This window comes from Podarcis filfolensis, assembly GCF_964270895.1.
Source record: "Podarcis filfolensis genome assembly, chromosome: 2".
NCBI classification, from domain to species: Eukaryota; Metazoa; Chordata; class Lepidosauria; order Squamata; family Lacertidae; genus Podarcis; species Podarcis filfolensis.
Window position 1 is genome coordinate 79,765,057 of NC_139605.1, and position 16,307 is coordinate 79,781,363.

Genomic DNA, 16,307 nt, shown 5'->3' on the forward strand with positions numbered 1-16,307 from the left:
CGACTAGACCTAATGATCAGGGGTCCCTTTACCTTTTTAATATCTGAAGGAGTGGAGGGTTTCCCCCATCCTTCACTTAACCTGTCCGTATGCATCTGGCTATTATCAATTCAATATAATTGAATTATGCTGTCAACTCCATAATGTGGTCAAAGCATTGAAGACTTTTTTTTTCTTTCAGGGTTCCTGTACTTTGAACAGCTGTACAACTAGTAAATGTTCAACAACAGAACCTTTAATGACAGGGAAAACTTCAGCTCCTCAGTTGCTTGCCTGTCATGCAGGCGTTAATGGAACAGGAGGTACAAGTTTATTAAAGAGCATTTCTCCCTTTCCTGGTAGAGCTCCTGTACCGTAGGCACCTGCATAAAATTCAACAGATGTTTTTCAGGGCATGGAACAGTAGCAGTGTGGAAAAGTGTATCCATTAAGCATCTGCCCATCCAACATAAAATTGTTTAAAGTTCCGGAAATGCTTCCAGGAAAAATATACCAATCATGGCATAGAATAGCATCATAAACCGATTTGGAGTTCAGTATGTGGTAAAACAGCCCTTATGTTTACTTCACCACAGCAACCCACTTTAAAGGAAGTTACCCAAGGAAATAAATAAGGGGGGAACCCGTAACAGGTTATGTATGCCATCTTCTAGCTTCCTGGGGCCCTATCTAGTATCAACACAGAAAGCAGCCATACTAAGCCAGGCCACTGACCCAAGTGACAACTGAAGCCACAATCAACTGAAGATGCTGCAGTAAGGCATGGAAATGCGCCATGACACAGAAAGCACTTGCATCAGCAGGAATGATTGACAGGCAGTGGCATAGCAAGGTCAGGTGGTACCAGGTGCAGAAAATTTCTTGTCACCCCCCACCCCACATTGAAGTCTAGTTGGACTCCCAAGAGACTGTGATCTAAAGATAAAGGTAAAGGGACCCCTGACCATTAGGTCCAGTCGTGGCCGATTCTGGGGTTGCGGCACCCATCTCGCTTTATTGGCCAAGGGAGCAGGCATACAGGTTCCGGGTCATGTGACCAGCATGACTAAGCTGCTTCTGGTAAACCAGAGCAGCACACGGAAACGCCATTTACTTTCCCGCCGGCGCGGTACCTATTTATCTACTTGCACTTTGACGTGCTTTCGAACTGCTAGGTTGGCAGGAGCAGGGACCGAGCAATGAGAGCTCACCCTGGCGCAGGGATTCGAACTGCCAACCTTCTGATCAGCAAGTCCTAGGCTCTGTGGTTTAACCCACAGCGCCACCCACGTCCCTTTTATACTGCGATCTACTCACAGTATAAAAAGACTAGCTGTGATCTACCCATTGTCATTGCCAGGAGTTGTTCAGCTTTTTTTAGGGGAGGGTTGGCCAAAGTTGTTGAGCTTTTTTTGGGGGGTACAGGGTTGGATCCTGAGTTGAGGGAGCTTCTGCTTCTCTCCTTCCCTCCACCTGCTGCTTGTTTGTTTGCCCGCCTGCCTCCTGCATGCCTCCTCTGATGACACCCGGGGCGGTCCGCCCTCACCACCCCCACCTTGCTCCTCCCCTGTTTACAGGTAACATCAGATGGTGTCACCTCAATGATAGGTGGGTTTGGCTTGCAAGAAATGACCTCATGGGCCATTTGGAAGGACTACCTGCACTCAGTGTTGTGAAGAGTGGTAAACAAATGGAATAAATAAGAAATGAATGAATGAATGAGCTGTTCCCATATCCCTGATCTAGCTCATTGTTGTCTGTAGGACTTTCCCAGCCCTATTGAAAGATGCCAGAGATTAAACAAAGGACTTTCTGCATAGCTAGCATATATTTTACCATTGTGCTATTGTCCTTTCCATCTGTGTGGCAAGAATTTATCAGGCCACCACTGTAGGGCTGGGAACCTGTGGCCCTCCAGGTATTTTTCAACTCAGGGTCCCATCAGTTCTAGGCTAAGTTCACCATCCCTACACTGCGGGCTCCCTGTTCAGTGAAGTTGACTGCAGGCTTCCTCACTCTTCTTCCTGTACCAGATCCGTGTGGAGGAAACAGGGCAGAGGAGATGGCTCTGTCCCTGTGACTCTGCATAGAGGTTCAGGAGCTAAATTTTCCTTGACACAGAAAGAAGTGATGGGGAAAGCTTCACCTGCTTAATTTCTCTGTGCTGGGTTGCAGATGCAAATGAGCAGGGGTGGGCAAAAAAAAGGTAGGAATCCCAGTGAGGAGACAGGAAAGAAAGTTTAGAAGTATATTGGGGCCATCTAGGGAATCTCTGAACCATGAGGGCATTGAGGAATCAAAGAGAGGAGTGGGACTTTGCCCAGAAGGGTCTCTCTCACTGCTGCATCTGCCAAGCAGTTCTTAAATTGCATTTCTATCATGATGGAAACACAAGATGTTTGAAATTACCAGCGCAGCAGCTTTTCCTTCTATGAAGTAAAGCCCTTTAATATCTCATGTGAGTTGGGCACTGAGAGATTCCAGCCATTCCATAACTTTTGCTGGGCTGCATCCAAGACAGCCAAGCGTATGGGAAGATGCCAAGTTTCTGTAAAGTCTAATCCCCCCTTTCTCCCCCCCCCCCGCAATGACCCACTTAAAGAATGCCAGTTACAAACTGATCCAAGAATATATGGCGTGTGCACATCCCCTTGAAGGGTATACTGCGTTGCTTTCCATGCCAGTGACACAGAAAGCGCTGGAGAAATTTGCCTGGCAATATTTCCTGCCGTGCAAACTGGATAGGCTGAAAATTAATATTCTGATAAAATGGATATGGAATACAGTCATATATATAAATACACACACACACACACAAAATAATCCCTGCGCTTTCACTTTTAAAAGTTTGGGGAAACAACTTACTCAGCTCCTGCATTGATGATGCGATTTGATTATGCAATCTCTCCCAGACTAAGATCACTTTAATATTGTTCAATTGTTTGGCATTCACTACTTTGGCTGTCTCTTCCTATACGATGCTTATTATCAGAAATGTGAGCAATTACCGAGACTATCTCGTCCTCCGCCGGTACGGTAGCTGCTGAGAGCGCGGCTGCTAGTGCGGCTGCCCTGGCTGCCTTCTTCATTGCTCTCTGAGTCTGAAGATTGGTAAAGTAGTTGACAGCTGCAAACTCGATAAGTGCAGAGAAGACAAAGGCAAAGCACACAGCAATGAACCAATCCATGGCAGTAGCATAAGACACCTTGGGCAAAGAGTGGCGGGCGCTGATGCTCAACGTAGTCATTGTGAGGACAGTGGTGATCCCTGCAAAATAAGGGTGACAAGGAAGCTGTTAGGCCTCTGTATGTATCCTTTTTCAGGCTTCCAAGCTCTGCACACACCAACTTCTCTTTGTGTAACTGCCATGTACCCAATAAACAGATTTACAGCCTGAGCTAGAAGCCACAGCAAGTACTAATCATTTCCACTGGCAGGAGCAGAGAAGCGTTCAGTGGCACTCAATTCCTAGAGCCGCAGAGCTACAGGCTTGCAATGAGATCCTATGGAAGTTCATTAGAAACCATCTCCCCAGCAAGAGTTCAGTTAGATCCATGACTACACAGAAGATTCAGTGGCACTTACCCCCAGGTAAATCCTCAACACATAGTTTTCCTCTGTCACATTCTTTAATTAAAAACAATGCTAATCTCTATCGCAGTACAATACCCTGAACGAACGAAGCAACGAGCAAATGAAGGTCATGAGAAGAAAGCATGAATACCAGCCACAGTTCTTGCTGGGACAGCTTCTTTGTTGATCCAAAACACAACTTGGGACAGGATTACAGTCATAATGCAGGGGATGTATGTCTGAATGAGATAGTAGCCTATTTTCCTTTGCAGATGAAAATAGAGTACCTGAAGTGAATACTCGCCTATGAGAAACACACAAAGCAATGAAAAATGGTGGATAAATGGAATGATGCAGAGTGGTTTCGGGCAGAGATGATAATACCAGCATACCAAAAACTGTCCTAGCTGGAACAGACTCCTTATTAATCCAGAAAGACACCTGAGAGAGGATGACTGTCATGATGCAGGGAGTATATATCTGAATCATGAAGTAGCCCATCTTCCTTTGTAAGTGGAAATAAACAGTCATTATTACGTATTCACCTGTTAGGAAACAAGTATATCAGCATTATCTTTGTCCATGTATTAGAGAATCTTGGAATGTCTTAAATAAACACATAGGGAGGGCTGTGTGTATTCATCATTAAAAAATAATAATTCTGCTATCAGGAAAACCTGCATTTGCAAACATATTCTACCCTTTTGCATTTCCCCTGTATTTTTCAATGAATTCTGGTTTATATTAGGGAGGCCTTGTCCACGTCCCTTTGAAATGCTAGGCTTCTCAGATTTCAACAGACATTGTCCACAAATTTCCAGGCATAACTTCACAACCATATGGACTAAACAAATTTTTTTGGGGGGGGGTAATGAAAGAGAGCACAGGAAGCTGAATTTTACACCCAAGACAACATCTTGTATTTCCCAAGTGTTCCTGCTGTATATAAACCTTGCAAATAAAATGGAATTTTAGCTAGTTTTGCCTAGGAAGCTTTGAGGCAAAGTGTGAATTCATTGTCCCATAACACACCCGCTTCCTTGCCTTTGCACCTCAGCCTATAACCGCCTTCTGCATGGCAGAAAAGAGATGTGGCCTGGAACTGGGAGGAGCAATCAGAACTCCCAGCAATAGATTCATTATCATTTATTCTCCAAAGGACTAGCAGTTGGAGCAAGCGTGCCATTGGACACATAGACAAGTCACACTGTGAGCATGTAAAAAGTACCATGTTGAAAATCTCAGTGGTCATATTCTAATGTTGGCACTCTGCATGCAGATGTGATCTTACCTGTATTGGATTTTATCGTTTCACTAGAGACTGTTTGCCCTATAAGATCATACTGGAGAAGACTGGAAGATTCTTGTGGAATTTCCACCGAATACAATGGTCCTTTTTTCCAGGTGTAAATAATCTCACTTTTAGGATAGGCATCTGAGTCAGGCAGGGAGAGAGAAAGAGAGAGAGGAGGGGGGTTGTCATGTGCTAATTATACTTAACTCCTAGTGCAAAAATAAGCAGCAAATCTCTTCTTTGGTAGACGCTGCTGCTGAAGCACACAGTGTGGTGTGATCTATGTTCTATGCACTGTTCCCGTTGCTGTTATTGAACCATCACATGCTCTAGTTCAGAATGGCCAGAGAATACTGTACTTTGGCTTCTGCAGACTCCCTGTTTGGGCTAGGGGGTCTGAGTATTGAAAATGCAAGGAGAGGTATTTCAAACTCTCCTGGTTAAAGAGACTCAGGGATTTGCTCCAGGCTTATCTCACAGTCTAGATTTAAGGGGGAAATAGACACCCCCATATTTCATTTGCTGTCGGAAAAGCCAACAAGGCAAACGTTTTCTGCTTCTCCAGCACGACTCTTTAGTTTCCGTGCAACTTTCACACTTGTGGACAGGAGGTCCTAAAAGCTGGGAAACGCAAAGGGTACAATGCAGGCCCTGGCACAATGCAGCCACTGGCGGAGGAAGAGGAGTGCGGGGGGAGTGCACCGCCCCTGCCAGCGCGATCCCCAGGGTGCCATCAGGGCTGCTCCCCCACCCGCACTGGGCGCCCTGCCCCCGCAGGTGGTGCGTCACACTCCTGAGACGTGCGCCAGCCATGCGCCCGCCTCCTCTCTGCCCCCGGTGCCAGAGCATGAAGCTTTGCCACTGAATGCAGCTCTCCAAGCCTCTCTGTCTGGCTCCTGGCACTCTGCCCAGGCCACACCCCTCACTGACCCTGTTTTGCACCCTGAGTGTTTTTGCCAGGCTGAAATCTGCCCATGAACTCAGTTACTGCCTCTTGTTTGCCTGGATGGGGGATGCATGAGGGTATGTGAGTGGGTGTAGAAACTAGCCTATTCTACAAAGGTAAAATTTACATTAATTGTTCTGCCCACTTCTGCCGCTGGCCTCACTGCCGTTGGCAGCTTGCCCAGAATGCAGTACGTAGTCCTCAGGCTGAAAAAGGTTCCCCTTCCTGGCACAGCATAAAATTTAAACGCACACCAGATTAGCACAGCAGCCAGTCACAACAGCATTATTATTCCCCCATCACGGTTTTATTTATTTATAATATTTCTCTTACCCGCTCTTCATTACCAGAGCAATCCCATTACCATCACATTGACATTAAAATCACGTACACGTTTAAACAACAACAGGCAGGAAAATATCCAAATTAGCACGCAACCAGCAATGTAAAATAGCAACGCAAAAAAGGCATTCAGCTGATGCCAAAAACTCAGCAGAATCAGCACCAACCACTTATGGGAAGGGAGGGAAGTCTAGAAATGGTTTGGTGAGTTTCCTTCATAGATCTTAACTCATAGGCAGGTCTATAGAATGAAGACTCTCTGTCTTCAGTCAGTGCAAGCAGCTTGAACTTTGCTCAGCAGCATGTGAAAAACATCCATGGAGCTCTTTCAAGACTGGTGCAATATGTTCATGGTGGCAATCCTAGCCATGGCTGTTCCAAAGTAACTTCAAAGGCAGCCTGGCATATTACATTAATCCAGTCTTGAGGTTACCAGTGCATGGATCATTCTGGCCAGACTATCCAGGAAAAGCCACAGTTGCCTTACCAGCCAATGCCAGCAAAATGTGTTTCTCTCCATAGAGACCACTTGTGCCTCCAATGACAGTGATGGCTCTCAGAGCATCCCCCGGAATATGTGTCTGTTCCTTCAGAGGAAGTGCAGCTCTGTGCAAAACAGGTAACTTGCCCAGTTTCTGGGCCTGGGAACCAGCCACCAGCCAAGTCTCCATTTTATTGGGAACCTGTCTCAATGTTGGTGTCCATTTCAGCCTATGGGCAATCAATTTTATTCTCAAGGTACCTCAGAAACTTGTCACAGCAGCTTTCTAAGGTTTCTAAAATCATATTAACAGGAATCAATCTTTAAAAATTCCCCTATGGTGGAGTCAGCTGGCAGGGGTTTTTGTTTTGTTTTATTATTTTTATTTTTATTTTTATTTTTATTTTTATTTTTATTTTTATTTTTATTTTGTTACAACTGCAAATACAAAATTGAAAGAAATAAAAATTCCCATACCACTCAGAACAACTCTGCCACATGGCTATCTGAGGATGCAACAGAGATCCTTCTTTGCCACCTTCACCACCATGTGGTAGGAAAAATCGTGTGCTCTAGCAAACTTTGTGTCATCTTCCTGCTGAGATTTGCTCTACTTGCATTCCAGCCATTGTCCAAATTGCTTCATTTTCCCAAGCTGCCTTGAAAATAAGGGGGAAGATGGGGCTCCGTGCCACTAGAGAGGGCGCATAGGAGCGGTCACATTGATTACCTGCTTCACCACACCGTTCCACAGCAACAATAGGGCTCAATAAGATCACCGCCTCTGTCACAAAATCCCTAAGAGTATTCAGGAATCCATCAAATTCCATTAGTCTCTGGGAGTGGACCATCTTCATGTGTCCCCAATCCCTGAAGTGGAAACTGATGCCATCAGACCAAACCTCACCAAGGAATCGTCTGACCATGACAGTGGATTAACTTTCCTGTAAACCATTTAGACATGACTGTTGTTAAGTGGAAAACAGATACAGTGGAACCTTGGTTCTCGAACTTTATCTGTTCCGGGAGTCCATTCGACTCCTGAAACTGTTCGAAAACCAAGGTGCGGCTTCTGATTGGCTGCAGGAGCTTCCTGCACTCAAGCAGAAGCCACGTCAGATGTTCAGGTTCTGAAAAACATTCGAAAACCGGAACACTTACTTCCAGATTTTCAGCATTCGGGAGCTAAAATGTATGAGTACCAAGGCGTTTGACAACCAAAGTAAGACTGTAAAGAAAAAGAAACTACAAGCCCCCTGCTCCAGACTATCCTCTTTAAGTTCTGGCGCAAATACCAAATCAACGGCATGCACTGCAGCATGCTCCTTGGCGGCTGTGGTAGCCGTGAAGTCCTGAGTTGGGGTGGGCGAGGAACCAGCAGCACCCCTATTTTGCCTCCCGGGCCCACACAATCCCTTGAATTCTACACAGGAGTGGAACGGTCTGGTGAGTGAGACAGAATCCTTATGGACCACAGTGACATCCTCCTTGCCCTGCTGTTTACCAAAGTACTCAGGTAGATAAAACTGCACCAGGCCAATTCCACCCAACTAGTCCACCCAGGTCTTGGTAATACACACCAGCTTACCTCCCTCATCTATGACCAAATTGTGAGTGACAGATATTTTCTTAAAGACCAACTTGGCGTTAAGTAACCATACCAGAGTGGCTGAAAGGACAACCTAGGTCTTGGTGGATGGAGAAAAGACTCAAAAAGGGCACAGCTATCAACCATCTCACTCCCCCTGCTCCTCACTTTCGTTGTATATGGTCACTGTGCTTATCTTCCATATATTTATTCTTTACACAGAACTGTCGCCATTTGTACTTCTTGCATTTCATGGCCACCTGGCCCCAGTGGGTTAGTTCCGAATGAAATTGGTTGAACAGAGATCCCACTGAAATCAATCCAACAAGTTAGTCATGACTTAAGTCCCATTAATTTCAATGGGATCAACTTAGCAACTAACTAAGCACTGATCCAAGCCTATGTTTTATACATTTTTTTCTATAGGGTGGGCGGTGGATGAATGGACAGCTATCTGCCAACTGAGATCAACATTTTATGCATTTGATAAGATGAGTTCTAGTCCACAATAGCTTACTCCATAATAAATCTATTAGTCTATAAGGTGCCAAAAGACACTGTCGTTTTTGTTGCAGAAGGCTAATGCCATCCCTGTGTTCTAATTTTCAAAGTAGATGAAACTTCAGGAGGTATTATACTGCAATTACAACAGGACACATCCACCTCCCTCAGTAAATCATTAATTGTAACTATTCCTATCATGCATGATAACTAAGCAATAGTGATGATATCCAGGTTTATGCAGAAACCACTGAAGCATCTCTCCAACCCAAAAATGTTGCCCGTACGTTTTAACCTGTTGCTGAAAGAAAGGAAGCCATGGTATCCTTCACAGAGCATTTTGAAGCCTCATTCATCATGTCTTTAGGTACTCTCCCTCCTTCCACACCAGCAGGTGAGAACTTCCATATTCCTACTAGACTAGGTGACAAATATCACTTCCCTTGCCAAAGAACTGGAGAGGGAGATGTGAAACTAAGAATTAAATTCAGGAAAGATCCTTTATTTTTCCATCAACTTGGGCAAAGCACCCTGAAGCGAGACTCAAGGCAAACTTGTTTTCACATCCTAAATCAAATTCCATGAGACAGCTTTTCTAAACTTGAGATCTGAAACATGGCATCTTTCATCCCCAGCTTCCAATTACAAGGCTTCACACAAGCTTTGATAGGTAAGTTCAGTGCACAATGGCTAAGTTTCTCTCCCACTGTTAACTCGTCCTTGTGCAGCAGACTCCTAGGCAAATAGTTTGGCTGGGAAAGAATAAAGGGTTGAGTGTGTGCCCATTTTCTCCCTTGGCACCGATTTAGCACAGGATGTGAAATCTTTGACTCCCCAGATGCTGCTGGACTACAACTCCATTTTCCCTTACCATTGGCCATGCTGGCTGGGGCTGATGGGAGTTGAACAACAACATAGGTTCCCGGCCTATGAGTCCTTATCTTAAAGCCTACTGACCCAAGCAGGTATCATTCTTGAGGATAGCCTAGTTTTACCAAGTGATTTTCTCTAAAAGGTTTACAGCAATGACTAAAATTGTACTCCTGGTTGTAACTTAAGATTGGAATAAGCATTTCATTCTCCTCTGCCCCTTAAATATAAAATGCTTCTTAAAGGAATAAATAAGGAAAGTGGCTGTGGGACTCAGTGTCAGTTCTGATGGACCCCAGACTTACAACCACAGACACTGAAAACTTATGACTATTACCTATTATTATTATTATTATTATTATTATTATTATTATTATTATTATTTCACCAATCATTACAAGTTACTACCAAGGCCATGTTCAGCTTATGGTAGCAAAGCGCAATGGAAAGCACAGTCCAGGAACTCTGTAAGAAAGCATTGCTTTGTGCAGCCGACCTAGTTGCCTAGTCTAGAAGATCCTACTGCTGCAAATTATTTCATTAAGGGCCCATTTTTAAGAAACATACTAGCATTATAAGTGATTGTGCTAAAGACACTATTTCAAGAAACAGTATATCAAGAGGCTGTATATTATGTTGCCTAAGACTTTGCTTCTATTGAAAGGTAGGAACTATTTGCAGACTTACAGCTCCCAAACTTCAGGGGACAAGCATGTCCATCCATAGGGAAGTTCACCAGACGCATAGGACAGTCAGCATTAATGGTAAGTCTACAAAGGAGAGCAAAATTGAGCTGAGTTAAATCACCAGCAGATGGGGAGGGGAAATACATGCCAGAAGAAAAGTACATGCCATTAGAGTGCTTTCTTACCTCATGGTATAGAGGATGGTGCCATTCTGCATTATCCTGAAAAGTTTGTTTGGAGTTGTCATATTATGAGCAATTGACTTCTTCCCGTTTCTAAAAAAGGTGTCTGGTGTCCATATTTTACTGACCATTAAATTGTTCAATCTCAGAATTTCAGTGGGCCCACCAAATTTCAACCTCTCATCAATCCACATTTGCCGAAAGAAAACATCCATGGTATATTCCTATTGAGAAAACAAGTGAGCTGAAGATCAGGACCCAGCCTCTCTAGTAACAATATATGGTTACTTAGTGGGAAGGCTTACATGCACATGTTAACCACACTCCATTCACTACTTAATCACTTTAATCCTATTATCCTTAAGTAATTCCTTAAAAAGGAGCCAGCCTATGAAAGGAAAACATATCCTATTTCATGATAAATTGCCCCAAATTAATCAGTGAATAATGGATAATTTGCTATCACAAAAACAGATATCTTGATATGTATTCATAAAACAGAATGTAATTCCTGAAACTAATGCCTTATAACAGATATGTGGTATTGATTTAGGATGACATTTCTTTTTATTTTTTAGCAGAGGTTTGGATTTAACTGGGTTGTGGTTGGGTAAAAGCTTTCCTGGAGTGAGAGCCAAGGGAGTGGGTGGGAAGAGATTTAGTGGATTTTTATAGATTTGTTTTTGAACTAATGTATAAGAAGAGGAAGAGATTCAGGAGGTTTGAAGTATAAGCAAGACAGTCAAGACTGTCTGGCCCAAGGCATTTGCTACAAATGGTGCCCCTGTGCTTGCTGTGCTATTCAAACATCAGTTCCTGCCTTCTTCTATCCCCTCTCTTCACACTGATAGTACTTCCTGAACTAGGTCCCTTCCCCCTGCAGGCAGTTGTAGGATCAAGAGTTCCATGTTCACTGTAGATGAGTAGTGGGAAATCTCTAACAAGGGGGTCTAACCCAGCCCACCAAGCTTCCCCATCCAACCCCCAACCCAAACACACCAGACACCTATAGAAATCCAATATAATGAAGAACTTGGAAGGGTGATTGGAGCCTTCAGGACAGAACACTGTGTTTTATTATTCTGGTAACGGTGCAACTTATAACCTAACTTTTGTCCTCTTGGAAACACCAGGGCTGTTGGATCATAAAGATTTTGCCTTCAAAACCCCAGTTCACTGAGAAGATACGTCAAGATACGGTATGGCTGAGGGGGGAGGGGGGAAAAAACCTGCCTTCCTTTTTCTTATGTGATTTAACAAGAATCCCCTCCCCTAATGAGTCAGAAACTAAGGACTTAAGCTGTGGATTTAAGGCTGTGTGCAGATAAACTTTTGAACCAAAGCAATGTTTCAAGATGAAGCTAGAAAGCCAAGAGTTTTGGAATGACGCAGTTAAAAATGCCATTGCCATTTTGGGAGGCATTGTTGGAGCTCTTGGGTCTGGGAGGAGAAAGAGAGAAATAGAGTTGTTTACATATCGTGGATCAACTTCTCGGTGGAACTTAAGAGCGACAAATGCCAAATTTATGATGGAAAGAGCGATGTTATCTACGAAGGAGATATATGGAAACCATCTGGACTTAGTGGAGGAACGGGAAATCCACACAGGATTATTATTTTGCTTATCGGCTTAAGGAGACTAACAGAAGAGATCGTAAAGGAAAAATAGAAATTATATGAACAAGATATGATGTGGAAACACCAAGATAAGATTGGATAGAATTATGAATTTTGTTTGGACTGATTGGGACTGATTTGGACATTAACGCAGTAATAAGAAGATGATCTGAATCCCCCTTTGGATCTTGAAGTATGGGTTCCCCCAACAAAATTTAAAAATTTGGCTTTGTAATTTGGAATTTATGTGATGTGATTTAATTTGATGTGATTGGCCAGTTAATAAAAATTATTTTTTAAAAAAAAACCCAGTTCACATAAATAAGAATCCTAGTTTTTGGCTGCTTCTCATTCAAATTCAGGAATGCCAGAGCAAGTTGCCAGCAGGCACTGACGTACTCACTAGCTGATTTCAGACACAACACTCAAGTATGATTTAACCTAATGTGAACAAGCCTTGGGCTCATCAACTCCATTCTCCTCTGGTACAGCCACAGTTTTGTCTAACGTCCAAACCTGGGCAAACTCTGTTTAGTCTTAACTATGGTTTACTGAAAGCCAATTTTAAACCATGGTTTCTGATCCTGGTTTATTTCTTTAAACTATAATTAACAGTAACCACAGTTTGAAGTTTGGAAATTATGCTAAATTGCCATTAACTGGAAGCAAAAGTGATAGCTCCAGATATCCTCTTCAAAGCCACACCAGAAGAGGTGAGAGGAGCAGCCAAGCCCAAAGGTTGTTCGGATGACCCTTAACCAAGTTTAGCATTAGGTCTGAATACACCACTCCATGTTCCCTGTGAACATCAGACTGCACTTCTAAGTAAATAAACTGGTTATAGAAAGCTTCACTTCTGTTTTTCCCCTATAACATATCCCTGCTCATCAAAAGCCTCACCAACTTTTATGGCATTATACGGTGTATTGTTTTTATTTTTTAACAATCATTTATGCCACCCATATTTGTGAGATTGTACCTCGTATTTCACTTCTCTTCTCAGCGCATTGCGATGCATTTTGTAAGAACTTTTTAAAATCCTTGGTAGGTAGAATGGACAGACAAAACCCAGGACTGAGGTTGGAAGCACCTTATTTTACCAACCAGCCTTTCGCCTATACAGTGGTACCTCAGGTTACATACGCTTCAGGTTACATACGCTTCAGGTTACAGACTCCACTAACCCAGAAATAGTGCTTCAGGTTAAGAACTTTGCTTCAGGATGAGAACAGAAATCGTGCTCTGGCGGCGCGGCGGCAGCAGGAGGCCCCATTAGCTAAAGTGGTGCTTCAGGTTAAGAACAGTTTCAGGTTAAGAACGGACCTCCGGAACGAATTAAGTACTTAACCCGAGGTACCACTGTATACTCAACAATAAGTCTCAATGATGCCAGGGGGAACCACAAGCATGATTGCAGCCTTTGGATCATTGATTGTTCAGACATAATAAAGAACATTCTAAGAAGATTCTAGATGCATACACACTACTGAGTTTGTAGCACAAAAATTTAGCTCCCCCCCCCCCAATTTGGAATAGTTCTTGCTTGTCTTGAACATGCTGCTTTCAATTTAGATCCTAGATCCTGCCATCCAAGGGTGGGTGTGGTTACTTAATACATGTTTGAAAACCATTGATTAAGTTGTCCATGTATTTTCCTCCCTGCACATGCCCCGGGTGAATGAAGAAGGAAGTAGGGATTGCAATCTTGGTATACACGCACCCAGAATGCCATTGGGAAGGTGTGTATGTGAGGTTCCATTGCCAGGAACCACCTATATCTGTTCTCAAATGGATACACTGTTGGTAATGCAGAATCGCTCTGCAACGAGCTTCCATTTTTGGAACAAATAATGCTTCTCAGGGGCAAAAAAAATATGCAGCAGATCTAGACTGTGTGTGGACTACAGTGGTATCTCGGTTTACGAACTTAATCCGTTCCGGAAGTCTGTTTTTAAACCGACACCATTCTGAAACCGAGGCGAGCTTTCCCTAATGAGGCCTCCTGCCACGGGTGCCCTTCCACCATTCGGATTCCGTTCTTAGACCGAGGTAAAGTTCACAAACGGGGACACTACTTTCGGTTTTGTGGAGTTCATAATCCGAATCGTTCATTAGCAGGGCTGTTCTTAAACTGAGGTACCACTGTACATGCAAAAAGCAAGCACAAGGTCTCCATTGATTCTAGAAAAAAATGTCACGTGTGCATAGCCAGACTCCAGAATGTCAGGGATCCTAATAAATACTAGGAGGAAGTTTACAGCATCTATCAAGGGCAAGCACACAACATACTGATGAGCCCACCCCAGGTTCCATAAATGAGTGCCTGTTGCCATCTGCTCTTTCACCGAGCAAAAGGAGCACTCCCTGCCTGACGTGCATTTGGCGAAGTTTACTTCCCCTGCTCCGAGCTCTGCTGTGTATAATTCTCCGCATTGTGGTCCAAGCGGCCGCAATCTTCTTATAGCTCTGATGCCCTCTTAACCAACAAACCCTGCTTTCCACCCAGGAAGGCCAGAGAGCAGTGGGGGGAGTGAACCCAGACATTTGCATTATGATCTAAATATTTGATTTGCAAGTGTGCTTGAACACACGCACACACAGCTCTCCTCCCCTCGAAAAAAAAAGATGCATGCTAAAACTGCCCCGCCTGGCCCATCGCAGTCGTGCAAAACCGTTTCTCTGTGCAGCCCCAACGGGAAATGCACGGCCGGGTCCCTGCAAGGCAGAGATTGTCAAGAAGATTAAAGCGAGTAATCTGCTCTAATGACAGTCCACTCAGATGCCACCGTAATGAATCCTAGAAAACAGGGGCAGAGCAAGCTCCCTTGCAGCCGAAGGGCTTGAGAGGCAGAGAGGGAGAAGGGGGGGCGATCTCCTTTGACACTAAGGCTCCTCTCACAGCTACGGGGGGGGGTGAGTTGCTGGTGGGGGGTGTCTTACCATTTCCACATCTGACACAGGACCAAAGCTGGTCACGTAGATGTCTGTCTTGACTTCCGTCACGGCTCCTGGGAAGCGGTTCCAGGGGGCGAAAGTTTGCGTGCGCACCGTCGAGGGGAGGAAGGAGAGAGTTCAGTGAGATGGGTGGCATTTATTCTAAGGTTGCTTCGCCCTCCCCTTCCACCAAGGGAGGAAACAACTTGTTTGCACGTAGTTAGCAAAAAATAGGGTTTGTTTGGCTTCCCCAGATGCCCAAACAGGACTTTCTTAGAAGGGGTGTCTTGGCGATACGATCCTGGGAGGGAGGTGGACGGGGTTGGTCTTGCCTCAGTGAAATCTCCCCCCAAGAAGCCCCCATCCCACAACGGCCCCAAGGTAAGGAGCAAGCCGGGTTTTTCCCCCGCTTGCAGCGCGACCCCAGCGGCGCATACTCGGAAATCCAAGACCCACAACCCAAACGTCGCGGTGTCCGATGGGGCTCCCTTGAAGGGACGTGTAGGGTCGCAGCCCGCCTTGCAGGCAACTGTGGCTCGCAGGCTGCGGCTCAACGGGAGAGGTCAAACGCCGTGGGGAAAGAGGGAAGGTGCACAAGACAAGTAAGGACCTGGGCTGCCCCTGCCGCCGAACCCGGGTCGCAGCCGGTTGTCGTAGCCGTCCAGGAGCTTGTCCAGGATCCGGGAGATGTTCTCCGAGTAGAGGTCGCCCTCGTCGGCAGCGGGGTCGTCCGCCAGCACCTTGTGGAGGCTACAGAGGCAAGCACAGAGCCCCGCCGTCACCCACAGGCTCCCTTCTTGCCCCAAACCTACTCCCACCACCACCCCTACTCCCCCCCCCAAAAAAAGTTGCTTCACTTTGGATCAACAGCAAAGCAGCCCTCCCGGCCATTTGCTGTCCCAAGGTGTAGAAGAGCAAGGCTGGCCCCTACTTTTTCTTCGCCCAAGTTTGCTTTACTTACCACGCAGTGAAACAAATCCAAGGAAGCCACCAAGCCATGCCTGCGTTCTGCCCAGGACCTGGATGCCAACCTGGTCAACTGGAGCAAATCTGAGTAGGACCCATCTTCCTTCAGTTTTGTCCTCCCACTCGGCGTTTTCGTTACTACCAGTAGTATACCCGTAGACCTAATGCTCTAGAGGAGTGTGGATGGGCAGATGGACTTGGGCTGGTTCCCCCCCCTCTCCCTGCCAGCCCCGCCTTCCAGGGGCTCCTCTTCGCCGTGTGTGTGTGTGTGTGTGTGTGTGTGTGTGAGTGAGTGTGTGTGTGGTCGGTCCCTGATATTCCCCCACCGTCGTTCAGGCTCATCTGAG

General features: G+C 45.0%; 1 protein-coding gene across 1 annotated transcript in view; it reads right to left on the bottom strand.

The window, feature by feature from the left end:
- The window catches only part of GABRA6 (gamma-aminobutyric acid type A receptor subunit alpha6), a 31,595-nt gene extending 15,488 nt beyond the window's left edge, over window positions 1-16,107 (bottom strand). Inside the window, exons 1-8 of the mRNA XM_083597275.1 lie at window positions 15,956-16,107; window positions 15,605-15,744; window positions 15,001-15,068; window positions 10,447-10,667; window positions 10,263-10,345; window positions 4,845-4,988; window positions 3,946-4,098; window positions 2,988-3,247 (exon numbers count right to left, since the gene is read on the bottom strand). Coding sequence (XP_083453401.1) covers window positions 2,988-3,247; window positions 3,946-4,098; window positions 4,845-4,988; window positions 10,263-10,345; window positions 10,447-10,667; window positions 15,001-15,068; window positions 15,605-15,744; window positions 15,956-15,993 — 1,107 coding nt within the window. The 5' untranslated portion in view covers window positions 15,994-16,107. The remainder of the gene's footprint in view (window positions 1-2,987; window positions 3,248-3,945; window positions 4,099-4,844; window positions 4,989-10,262; window positions 10,346-10,446; window positions 10,668-15,000; window positions 15,069-15,604; window positions 15,745-15,955) is intronic.
- Window positions 16,108-16,307: the final 200 nt, after the last annotated feature.